The following is a 13920-nucleotide window of genomic DNA, read 5'->3' as shown; positions in this document are numbered from 1 at the left end:
TCTGTACACACTCCTCTCCCCCGCATTATATCGAGCTGTACACACTCCTCCCCCCCCATTATATCGAGCTGTACACACTCCTCCCCCCCCTTATATCGAGCTGTACACACTCCTCCCCCCCATTATATCGAGCTGTACACACTCCTCCCCCCCATTATATCGAGCTGTACACACTCCTCCCCCCCATTATATCGAGCTGTACACACTCCTCCCCCCCCATTATATCGAGCTGTACACACTCCTCCCCCCCATTATATCGAGCTGTACACACTCCTCCCCCCCCATTATATCGAGCTGTACACACTCCTCCCCCCCATTATATCGAGCTGTACACACTCCTCCCCCCCATTATATCGAGCTGTACACACTCCTCCCCCCCATTATATCGAGCTGTACACACTCCCTCCCCCCCATTATATCGAGCTGTACACACTCCTCCCCCCCCATTATATCGAGCTGTACACACTCCTCCCCCCCATTATATCGAGCTGTACACACTCCTCCCCCCCATTATATCGAGCTGTACACACTCCTCCCCCCCCATTATATCGAGCTGTACACACTCCTCCCCCCCATTATATCGAGCTGTACACACTCCTCCCCCCCCATTATATCGAGCTGTACACACTCCTCCCCCCCATTATATCGAGCTGTACACACTCCTCCCCCCCCATTATATCGAGCTGTACACACTCCTCCCCCCCCATTATATCGAGCTGTACACACTCCTCCCCCCCATTATATCGAGCTGTACACACTCCTCCCCCCCATTATATCGAGCTGTACACACTCCTCCCCCCCATTATATCGAGCTGTACACACTCCTCCCCCCCATTATATCGAGCTGTACACACTCCTCCCCCCCCATTATATCGAGCTGTACACACTCCTCCCCCCCATTATATCGAGCTGTACACACTCCTCCCCCCCATTATATCGAGCTGTACACACTCCTCCCCCCCCATTATATCGAGCTGTACACACTCCTCCCCCCCATTATATCGAGCTGTACACACTCCTCCCCCCCATTATATCGAGCTGTACACACTCCTCCCCCCCATTATATCGAGCTGTACACACTCCTCCCCCCCCATTATATCGAGCTGTACACACTCCTCCCCCCCCATTATATCGAGCTGTACACACTCCTCCCCCCCCATTATATCGAGCTGTACACACTCCTCCCCCCCATTATATCGAGCTGTACACACTCCTCCCCCCCATTATATCGAGCTGTACACACTCCTCTCCCCCCATTATATCGAGCTGTACACACTCCTCCCCCCCCCATTATATCGAGCTGTACACACTCCTCCCCCCCATTATATCGAGCTGTACACACTCCTCCCCCCCCATTATATCGAGCTGTACACACTCCTCCCCCCCCATTATATCGAGCTGTACACACTCCTCCCCCCCCATTATATCGAGCTGTACACACTCCTCCCCCCCCATTATATCGAGCTGTACACACTCCTCCCCCCCATTATATCGAGCTGTACACACTCCTCCCCCCCCATTATATCGAGCTGTACACACTCCTCCCCCCCATTATATCGAGCTGTACACACTCCTCCCCCCCATTATATCGAGCTGTACACACTCCTCCCCCCCCATTATATCGAGCTGTACACACTCCTCCCCCCCCATTATATCGAGCTGTACACACTCCTCCCCCCCCATTATATCGAGCTGTACACACTCCCCTCCCCCCATTATATCGAGCTGTACACACTCCCTCCCCCCCATTATATCGAGCTGTACACACTCCTCCCCCCCCATTATATCGAGCTGTACACACTCCTCCCCCCCCATTATATCGAGCTGTACACACTCCTCCCCCCCATTATATCGAGCTGTACACACTCCTCCCCCCCATTATATCGAGCTGTACACACTCCTCCCCCCCATTATATCGAGCTGTACACACTCCTCCCCCCCCATTATATCGAGCTGTACACACTCCTCCCCCCCATTATATCGAGCTGTACACACTCCTCCCCCCCCATTATATCGAGCTGTACACACTCCTCCCCCCCATTATATCGAGCTGTACACACTCCTCCCCCCCATTATATCGAGCTGTACACACTCCTCCCCCCCCATTATATCGAGCTGTACACACTCCTCCCCCCCATTATATCGAGCTGTACACACTCCTCCCCCCCATTATATCGAGCTGTACACACTCCTCCCCCCCATTATATCGAGCTGTACACACTCCTCTCCCCCCATTATATCGAGCTGTACACACTCCTCCCCCCCCATTATATCGAGCTGTACACACTCCTCCCCCCCCCATTATATCGAGCTGTCATCGAGCTGTACACACTCCTCCCCCCCCCATTATAATCGAGCTGCACACACTCCTCCCCCCCATTATATCGAGCTGTACACACTCCTCCCCCCCCATTATAATTGAGCTGTACACACTCCTCCCCCCCCATTATATCGAGCTGTACACACTCCTCCCCCCCCATTATATCGAGCTGTACACACTCCTCCCCCCCATTATATCGAGCTGTACACACTCCTCTCCCCCCATTATATCGAGCTGTACACACTCCTCCCCCCCCCATTATATCGAGCTGTACACACTCCTCCCCCCCCCATTATATCGAGCTGTACACACTCCTCCCCCCCCCATTATATCGAGCTGTACACACTCCTCCCCCCATTATATCGAGCTGTACACACTCCTCCCCCCCCATTATAATTGAGCTGTACACACTCCTCCCCCCCCATTATATCGAGCTGTACACACTCCTCCCCCCCCATTATATCGAGCTGTGCACACTCCTCCCCCCCATTATATCGAGCTGTACACACTCCTCTCCCCCCATTATATCGAGCTGTACACACTCCTCCCCCCCCATTATATCGAGCTGTACACACTCCTCCCCCCCATTATATCGAGCTGTACACACTCCTCCCCCCCCCATTATAATTGAGCTGTACACACTCCCCCCCCCCATTATAATCGAGCTGTACACACTCCCCCCCCCCCATTATATCGAGCTGTACACACTCCTCCCCCCCATTATATCGAGCTGTACACACTCCTCCCCCCCATTATATCGAGCTGTACACACTCCTCCCCCCCCATTATATCGAGCTGTACACACTCCTCCCCCCCATTATATCGAGCTGTACACACTCCTCCCCCCCATTATATCGAGCTGTACACACTCCTCCCCCCCCATTATATCGAGCTGTACACACTCCTCCCCCCCATTATATCGAGCTGTACACACTCCTCCCCCCCCATTATATCGAGCTGTACACACTCCTCCCCCCCATTATATCGAGCTGTACACTCTCCTCCCCCCCATTATATCGAGCTGTACACACTCTCCTCCCCCCCCATTATATCGAGCTGTACACATTCCTCCCCCCCCATTATATCGAGCTGTACACACTCCTCCCCCCCCATTATAATCGAGCTGTACACACTCCTCCCCCCCCCATTATAATCGAGCTGTACACACTCCTCCCCCCCATTATATCGAGCTGTACACACTCCTCCCCCCCATTATATCGAGCTGTACACACTCCACCCCCCCATTATATCGAGCTGTGCACACTCCCCCCCCCCAATTATATCAAGCTGTACACACTCCTCCCCCCCCCATTATAATCGAGCTGTACACACTCCTCCCCCCCCCATTATATCAAGCTGTACACACTCCTCCCCCCCCCATTATAATCGAGCTGTACACACTCCCCTCCCCCCCATTATATCAAGCTGTACACACTCCTCCCCCCCCCATTATAATCGAGCTGTACACACTCCTCCCCCCCCCCTTATATCGAGCTGTACACACTCCTCCCCCCCCCATTATAATCGAGCTGTACACACTCCACCCCCCCATTATAATCGAGCTGTACACACTCCTCCCCCCCCATTATATCGAGCTGTACACACTCCACCCCCCCCATTATAATCGAGCTGTACACACTCCTCCCCCCCCATTATATCGAGCTGTGCACACTCCTCCTCCCCCCATTATAATCGAGCTGTACACACTCCTCCCCCCCCATTATATCGAGCTGTACACACTCCACCCCCCCCATTATAATCGAGCTGTACACACTCCTCCCCCCCCATTATATCGAGCTGTACACACTCCTCTCCCCCCATTATATCGAGCTGTACACACTCCTCCCCCCCCATTATATCGAGCTGTACACACTCCTCCCCCCCATTATATCGAGCTGTACACACTCCTCCCCCCCATTATATCGAGCTGTACACACTCCTCTCCCCCCATTATAATCGAGCTGTACACACTCCTCCCCCCCCATTATATCGAGCTGTACACACTCCACCCCCCCATTATAATCGAGCTGTACACACTCCCTCCCCCCCATTATATCGAGCTGTACACACTCCTCCCCCCCATTATATCGAGCTGTACACACTCCTCCCTCCCATTATATCGAGCTGTACACACTCCTCCCCCCCCATTATATCGAGCTGTACACACTCCTCCCCCCCATTATATCGAGCTGTACACACTCCTCCCCCCCCATTATATCGAGCTGTACACACTCCTCCCCCCCCATTATATCGAGCTGTACACACTCCTCCCCCCCATTATATCGAGCTGTACACACTCCTCCCCCCCCATTATATCGAGCTGTACACACTCCTCCCCCCCCATTATATCGAGCTGTACACACTCCTCCCCCCCCATTATATCGAGCTGTACACACTCCTCCCCCCCCATTATATCGAGCTGTACACACTCCTCCCCCCCATTATATCGAGCTGTACACACTCCTCCCCCCCCATTATATCGAGCTGTACACACTCCTCCCCCCCATTATATCGAGCTGTACACACTCCTCCCCCCCCATTATATCGAGCTGTACACACTCCTCCCCCCCATTATATCGAGCTGTACACACTCCTCCCCCCCATTATATCGAGCTGTACACACTCCTCCCCCCCCATTATATCGAGCTGTACACACTCCTCCCCCCCCATTATATCGAGCTGTACACACTCCTCCCCCCCCATTATATCGAGCTGTACACACTCCTCCCCCCCATTATATCGAGCTGTACACTCTCCTCCCCCCCCATTATATCGAGCTGTACACACTCCTCCCCCCCCCATTATATCGAGCTGTACACACTCCTCCCCCCCATTATATCGAGCTGTACACTCTCCTCCCCCCCCATTATATCGAGCTGTACACACTCCTCCCCCCCATTATATCGAGCTGTACACACTCCTCCCCCCCCATTATATCGAGCTGTACACACTCCTCCCCCCCCATTATATCGAGCTGTACACACTCCTCCCCCCCCATTATATCGAGCTGTACACACTCCTCCCCCCCATTATATCGAGCTGTACACACTCCTCCCCCCCCCATTATATCGAGCTGTACACACTCCTCCCCCCCATTATATCGAGCTGTACACACTCCTCCCCCCCATTATATCGAGCTGTACACACTCCTCCCCCCATTATATCGAGCTGTACACTCCTCCCCCCCATTATATCGAGCTGTACACACTCCTCCCCCCCATTATATCGAGCTGTACACACTCCTCCCCCCCATTATATCGAGCTGTACACACTCCTCCCCCCCATTATATCGAGCTGTACACACTCCTCACCCCCCCATTATATCGAGCTGTACACACTCCTCCCCCCCATTATATCGAGCTGTACACACTCCTCCCCCCCATTATATCGAGCTGTACACACTCCTCCCCCCCCATTATATCGAGCTGTACACACTCCTCCCCCCCATTATATCGAGCTGTACACACTCCTCCCCCCCATTATATCGAGCTGTACACACTCCTCCTCCCCCCATTATATCGAGCTGTACACACTCCTCCCCCCCATTATATCGAGCTGTACACACTCCTCCCCCCCATTATATCGAGCTGTACACACTCCTCCCCCCCATTATATCGAGCTGTACACACTCCTCTCCCCCCATTATATCGAGCTGTACACACTCCTCCCCCCCATTATATCGAGCTGTACACATTCCTCCCCCCCATTATATCGAGCTGTACACACTCCTCTCCCCCATTATATCGAGCTGTACACACTCCTCCCCCCCCATTATATCGAGCTGTACACATTCCTCCCCCCCATTATATCGAGCTGTACACACTCCTCTCCCCCCATTATATCGAGCTGTACACACTCCTCTCCCCCCATTATATCGAGCTGTACACACTCCTCCCCCCCATTATATCGAGCTGTACACACTCCTCCCCCCCATTATATCGAGCTGTACACACTCCCCTCCTCCCCATTATATCGAGCTGTACACACTCCTCCCCCCCATTATATCGAGCTGTACACACTCCTCCCCCCCATTATATCGAGCTGTACACACTCCTCCCCCCCCATTATATCGAGCTGTACACACTCCTCCCCCCCCATTATATCGAGCTGTACACACTCCTCCCCCCCATTATATCGAGCTGTACACACTCCTCCCCCCATTATATCGAGCTGTACACACTCCCCCCCCCCATTATATCGAGCTGTACACACTCCTCCCCCCCCCATTATATCGAGCTGTACACACTCCTCTCCCCCCATTATATCGAGCTGTACACACTCCTCCCCCCCCCATTATATCGAGCTGTACACACTCCTCCCCCCCCATTATATCGAGCTGTACACACTCCTCTCCCCCATTATATCGAGCTGTACACACTCCTCCCCCCCCATTATATCGAGCTGTACACACTCCCCCCCCCATTATATCGAGCTGTACACACTCCTCCCCCCCCATTATATCGAGCTGTACACACTCCTCTCCCCCATTATATCGAGCTGTGCACACTCCTCCCCCCCCCCATTATATCGAGCTGTACACACTCCTCCCTCCCCATTATATCGAGCTGTACACTGTACACACTCCTCCCCCCCATTATATCGAGCTGGACACACTCCTCCCCCCCCCATTATATCGAGCTGTACACACTCCTCTCCCCCCATTATATCGAGCTGTACACACTCCTCCCCCCCCCATTATATCGAGCTGTACACACTCCTCCCCCCCCATTATATCGAGCTGTACACACTCCTCTCCCCCCATTATATCGAGCTGTACACACTCCTCTCCCCCCATTATATCGAGCTGTACACACTCCTCCCCCCCATTATATCGAGCTGTACACACTCCTCCCCCCCCCATTATATCGAGCTGTACACACTCCTCCCCCCCATTATATCGAGCTGTACACACTCCTCCCCCCCCATTATATCGAGCTGTACACACTCCCCCCCCCCATTATATCGAGCTGTACACACTCCTCCCCCCCCCATTATATCGAGCTGTACACACTCCCCCTCCCCCCATTATATCGAGCTGTACACACTCCTCCCCCCCATTATATCGAGCTGTACACACTCCTCCCTCCCCATTATATCGAGCTGTACACACTCCTCCCCCCATTATATCGAGCTGGACACACTCCTCCCCCCCATTATAATCGAGCTGTACACTCCTCCCCCCCCCATTATATCGAGCTGTACACACTCCTCCCCCCCCATTATATCGAGCTGTACACACTCCTCTCCCCCCATTATATCGAGCTGTACACACTCCTCCCCCCCATTATATCGAGCTGTACACACTCCTCTCCCCCCATTATATCGAGCTGTACACACTCCTCCCCCCCCATTATATCGAGCTGTACACACTCCTCTCCCCCCCATTATAATCGAGCTGTACACACTCCTCCCCCCCATTATATCGAGCTGTACACACTCCTCTCCCCCCATTATATCGAGCTGTACACACTCCTCCCCCCCATTATATCGAGCTGTACACACTCCTCTCTCCCCATTATATCGAGCTGTACACACTCCTCCCCCCCATTATATCGAGCTGTACACACTCCTCCCCCCCATTATATCGAGCTGTACACACTCCTCTCCCCCCATTATATCGAGCTGTACACACTCCTCCCCCCCATTATATCGAGCTGTACACACTCCTCCCCCCCCATTATATCGAGCTGTACACACTCCCCTCCCCCCCATTATATCGAGCTGTACACACTCCTCCCCCCCCATTATATCGAGCTGTACACACTCCTCTCCCCCCATTATATCGAGCTGTACACACTCCTCCCCCCATTATATCGAGCTGTACACACTCCTCCCCCCATTATATCGAGCTGAACACACTCTCCTCCCCCCCCATTATATCGAGTTGTACACACTCTCCTCCCCCCCCATTATATCGAGCTGTACACACTCCTCCCCCCCCATTATATCGAGCTGTACACACTCCCCCCCATTAAATAGAGCTGCTCAATCTCACTTACCATCATCAGCTGCATCTGTACTTGAACTAGTTCACATTCAGCATCTTTACAGGAACTATCGATTCGCAACACCTCCCGAAAAGCCTCTATGGCCTCTATATATCTCTACAGGTGAAAGGAAAGACCTGAGGTTATACTTGGATAAAAAAACAGATGCAGAAAACATGACACTTCACTCATCACTGGGGACACCAAGGGACAGAAAATATTGCTGGGGGTTGTCTATAGTCCCCCAAACAGTAGTGGAGATGTCGGGGAGGGCATTAAACAGGAATTTGGAGACGCATGCAAGAAGGGTACAACTATAATCATGGGTGACTTTAATCTACATATAGATTGGTCAAACCAAATTAGCAATAATACTGTGGGGGAGGAATTCCTGGAGTGTGTACATGATGGTTTTCTAGACCAATACGTTGAGGAACCAACTGGAGAACAGGCAATCCTAGACTGGGTATTGTGCAATGAGAAAGGATTAATTAACAAGCTTGTTGTGCAGGGTCCCTTCGGGAAGAGCGACCATAACATGATAGAATTCCTCATTAAGATGGAGAATGAAGTAGTTGAATCCGAAACTAGGGTCCTGAATCTAAATAAAGGAAATTATGAAAGTACGAGGTGCGAGTTGGCTATGATAGATTGGGGAACTTTACTAAAAGGGATGACGGTGAATCGGCAATGGCTAATATTTCAAGAACGTGTGCAGGAATTACAACAATTATTCATTCCTGTCTGGCGCAAAAATAAAACAGGAAAGGTGGCTCAACCGTGGCTTACAAAAGAAATTAGGGACACTGGTTTGGCCATAACTGGAGTATTGTCTCCAATTCTGGGCACCGCACTTTAGGAAGGATGTGAAGACCTTAGAGAAGGTGCAGAAAAGATTTACTGGAATGATTCCAGGGATGAAGGAGGTCAGTTACGTGGATAGACTGAAGAAGCTGGGGTTGTTCTCCTTCGAGCTGAAAAGGTTGAGGAGATTTGATCGAGGTATTCAAAATCATGAACAATCTAGACAGAGTAGATAGAGAGAAACTGTTCCCGTTGGCAGAAGGGTCAAGAACCAGAGGACATAGATTTACAGTGATTGGCAAAAGAACCAAAGGTGACATGAGGACATTTTTTTTACAGCGAGTGGTTGTGATCTGGAATGCGCTGCCCGAGGGGGTGGTGGAGGCAGATTCAATCGTGGCTTTCAAAAGGGAACTGGATAAGTACTTGAAAGGAAAAAATTTGCAGGTCTACAGGGAAAGAACGGGGCAGTGGGACTAGCTGGATTGCTCTTACACAGAGCCGGCACGGGCACGACGAGCCGAATGGCCTCCTTCTGTGCTATAACCATTCTATGGTTCACCAAAACCTTTACGATCAGAATTAGCCCTGAAGTCTTCTGTTACAAACAGGAATAGTTCATACCAAAACCAAGACTAAATATACCTTAACTCCAGCTAGTGCTCTGGCTTTCCTGAAATATCCCTTTGGCCAGGAGGGGTTCAAGCTCAGTGCTACCTGAGCGTCATTCAGCGCCCTACTGTACTGCTGCAGTCTCTCATAGCAGTAGGAACGGTTTCCAAACAGCCTGCAGAACAAAATTCAAACCATAAAAATTATACACAAAAGTGTCAATCCCACTCCCAGGGCAGGTACAGCACGGGTTAGATACAGAGTAAAGCTCCCTCTACACTGTCCCATCAAACACTCCCAGGGCAGGTACAGCACGGGTTAGATACAGAGTAAAGCTCCCTCTACACTGTCCCATCAAACACTCCCAGGGCAGGTACAGCACGGGTTAGATACAGAGTAAAGCTCCCCCTACACTGTCCCATCAAACACTCCCAGGGTCAGGTACAGCACGGGTTAGATACAGAGTAAAGCTCCCTCTACACTGTCCCATCAAACACTCCCAGGGCAGGTACAGCACGGGTTAGATACAGAGTAAAGCTCCCTCTACACTGTCCCATCAAACACTCCCAGGGTCAGGTACAGCACGGGTTAGATACAGAGTAAAGCTCCCTCTACACTGTCCCATCAAACACTCCCAGGGCAGGTACAGCACGGGTTAGATACAGAGTAAAGCTCCCTCTACACTGTCCCATCAAACACTCCCAGGGTCAGGTACAGAACGGGTTAGATACAGAGTAAAGCTCCCTCTACACTGTCCCATCAAACACTCCCAGGGCAGGTACAGCACGGGTTAGATACAGAGTAAAGCTCCCTCTACACTGTCCCATCAAACACTCCCAGGGTCAGGTACAGCACGGGTTAGATACAGAGTAAAGCTCCCTCTACACTGTCCCATCAAACACTCCCAGGGCAGGTACAGCACGGGTTAGATACAGAGTAAAGCTCCCTCTACACTGTCCCATCAAACACTCCCAGGGTCAGGTACAGCATGGGTTAGATACAGAGTAAAGCTCCCTCTACACTGTCCCATCAAACACTCCCAGGGTCAGGTACAGCACGGGTTAGATACAGAGTAAAGCTCCCTCTACACTGTCCCATCAAACACTCCCAGGGCAGGTACAGCACGGGTTAGATACAGAGTAAAGCTCCCTCTACACTGTCCCATCAAACACTCCCAGGGCAGGTACAGCACGGGTTAGATACAGAGTAAAGCTCCCTCAACACTGTCCCATCAAACACTCCCAGGGCAGGTACAGCATGGGTTAGATACAGAGTAAAGCTCCCTCTACACTGTCCCATCAAACACTCCCAGGGCAGGTACAGCACGGGTTAGATACAGAGTAAAGCTCCCTCCACACTGTCCCATCAAACACTCCCAGGGCAGGTACAGCACGGGTTAGATACAGAGTAAAGCTCCCTCTACACTGTCCCATCAAACACTCCCAGGGTCAGGTACAGCACGGGTTAGATACAGAGTAAAGCTCCCTCTACACTGTCCCATCAAACACTCCCAGGGCAGGTACAGCACGGGTTAGATACAGAGTAAAGCTCCCTCCACACTGTCCCATCAAACACTCCCAGGGCAGGTACAGCACGGGTTAGATACAGAGTAAAGCTCCCTCCACACTGTCCCATCAAACACTCCCAGGGCAGGTACAGCACGGGTTAGATACAGAGTAAAGCTCCCTCTACACTGTCCCATCAAACACTCCCAGGGCAGGTACAGCACGGGTTAGATACAGAGTAAAGCTCCCTCTACACTGTCCCATCAAACACTCCCAGGGCAGGTACAGCACGGGTTAGATACAGAGTAAAGCTCCCTCTACACTGTCCCATCAAACACTCCCAGGGCAGGTACAGCACGGGTTAGATACAGAGTAAAGCTCCCTCTACACTGTCCCATCAAACACTCCCAGGGCAGGTGCAGCACGGGTTAGATACAGAGTAAAGCTCCCTCTACACTGTCCCATCAAACACTCCATAAGACCATAAGAGATAGGAGCAGGATTAGGCCATTCGGCCCCTCGAGCCTGCTCCGCCATTTAATGAAATCATGGCTGATCTGATTTTTACCTCAACTCCACTTTCCCGCCCATTCCCCATATCCTTTGACTCCCTTGCTGATCAAAAATCCTCCCGGGACAGGTACAGCGCAGGTTAGATATAAAGTAAACCTCCCTCTACACTGTCGCATCAAACACTCCCAGGGCGGGTACAGCACGGGTTAGATACAGAGTAAAGCTCCCTCCACAGTGTCCCATCAAACACTCCCAGGGCAGGTACAGCATGGGTTAGATAGAGTAAAGCTCCCTCTACACTGTCCCATCAAACACTCCCAGGGCAGGTACAGCACGGGTTAGATACAGAGTAAAGCTCCCTCTACACTGTCCCATCAAACACTTCCAGGGCAGGTACAGCAAGGGTTAGATACAGAGTAAAGCTCCCTCTACACTGTGTCATTAATGTGCCTCAGCCTCAACCTCAAGTCACTGAGCGGCTTCAGGGCATTCTCAAGGGGGAGGGTGAGCAGGCAGAGGTCGTGGTCCACATTGGGACCAACGACATAGGTAGGAAGGGAGATGAGGTCCTGCATCAAGAATTTAGGGAGCTAGGTAGCAGATTAAAGAGCAGGACCTCAAAGGTTGTAATCTCTGGATTACTCCCAGTGCCACGGGCTAGTGAGTATAGAAATAGGAGGATAGAACAGATGAATGCGTGGCTAAAGAGTTGGTGCAGGAGGGAGGGTTTCAGTTTCCTGGATCACTGGGCCTGCTTCTGGGGAAGGTGGGACTTGTACAAGTCGGACGGGTTGCATCTGAACCAGAGCGGGACAAATATCCTTGCGGGGAGGTTTGCTAGCACTGTTGGGGGGGGGTTTAAACTAACTTGGCAGGGGGATGGGATACAGAGTGGAGCTACAATAGGGGGTGATGTGCAGCCAAATATAGAGAAAAAAACAAGTCAGCTTGGAAGACAGGGCAAATATGTGAGGGCAAGGCTGGATGGCATCTATTTTAATGCAAGGAGTCTTGCAAATAAGGTGAATGAACTGAAGGTGTTGATAAACACATGGGAGTATGATATTGTTGCTGTCACAGAGACATGGTTGAGGGAGGGGCAAGACTGGCAGCTCAATATTCCGGGGTACAGAATCTTCAGGCGAGACAGAGGGGGAGGTATAAGAGGAGGGGGGGTCGCAATATTAATTAAAGAATCAATTACTGCCATAAGGAGGGATGATATATTAGCAGGTTCCTCAAATGAGGGCATATGGGTGGAGCTTAAAAACAAAAAGGGGGCAAGCACTTTGATGGGAGTGTACTATAGACCCCCAAACAGTCAGGGGGAGATAGAGGAACAGATATGTAGGCAAATCTCAGAAAATTGTGCAAATAATAGGGTAATAATAGTGGGGGATTTCAACTTCCCCAATATTAACTGGGATACTCAGAGCGTAAAAGGCTTCGAGGGTCCAAAATTCTTAACGTGCATCCAGGAGAGCTTTTTGAGCCAGCATGTCGAAAGTCCTACAAGAGAGGGGGCGGTACTGGACCTAATTCTAGGGAATGTGGCCGGCCAAGTGGAAGAAGTGCTAGGAGGTGAGCACTTTGGTGACAGTGACCATAATTCAGTGAGATTTAAGGTGGTCATGGAAAAGGACAGGGAGGGGCCGGAAATAAAGGTTCTAAATTGGGGGAAGGCCGATTTTAATAGGATAAGGCAGGATCTGGCCAAAATGGACTGGGATCAGCTGCTTGTAGGAAAATCCGCATCGGAGCAATGGGAGTCTTTCAGAAGGGAGATTGAGACCATACAATGGCAACATGTTCCCGTAAAGGTCAAGGGTGGTTCCAAGAACTCCAGGGAACCTTGGATGTCAGGGGATATACGAGAATGGATTAGGAAAAAAAGGAGGGCTTTTGGCAGATACAAAAGGCTAAAGATGGAGGAAGCCCTAGAGGAGTACAAAAAGTGCAGGGGGATACTTAAAAAGGAAATTAGGAGATCAAGGAGGGGCCATGAAAAAACTCTGGCGAGCAAAATAAAGGAAAATCCTAAGATGTTTTATAAGTATATTAAGGGTAAGAGGATGACTAGGGAAAAAATAGGGCCCATTAGGGACAAAAATGGCAATCTGTGTGTGGAGCCGGAAGATGTAGGAGGGGTTCTAAATGAATTTTTTGCATCTGTTTTCAC

At 51.3% G+C, this 13920-nt stretch overlaps 1 protein-coding gene across 1 annotated transcript in view; it reads right to left on the bottom strand.

Annotated features, from left to right (window-relative positions):
- The window catches only part of LOC137322184 (tetratricopeptide repeat protein 31-like), a 107303-nt gene that overhangs the window by 2431 nt on the left and 90952 nt on the right, over positions 1 to 13920 (bottom strand). The window contains exons 11-12 of the mRNA XM_067985330.1: positions 9757 to 9898; positions 8320 to 8424 (exon numbers count right to left, since the gene is read on the bottom strand). Of these exons, the coding sequence (XP_067841431.1) occupies positions 8320 to 8424; positions 9757 to 9898 (247 nt within the window). The remainder of the gene's footprint in view (positions 1 to 8319; positions 8425 to 9756; positions 9899 to 13920) is intronic.

This window comes from Heptranchias perlo, chromosome 1 (assembly GCF_035084215.1).
Source record: "Heptranchias perlo isolate sHepPer1 chromosome 1, sHepPer1.hap1, whole genome shotgun sequence".
In the NCBI taxonomy this organism is placed as follows: Eukaryota; Metazoa; Chordata; class Chondrichthyes; order Hexanchiformes; family Hexanchidae; genus Heptranchias; species Heptranchias perlo.
This window is presented reverse-complemented; position numbering and strand designations above follow the sequence as displayed.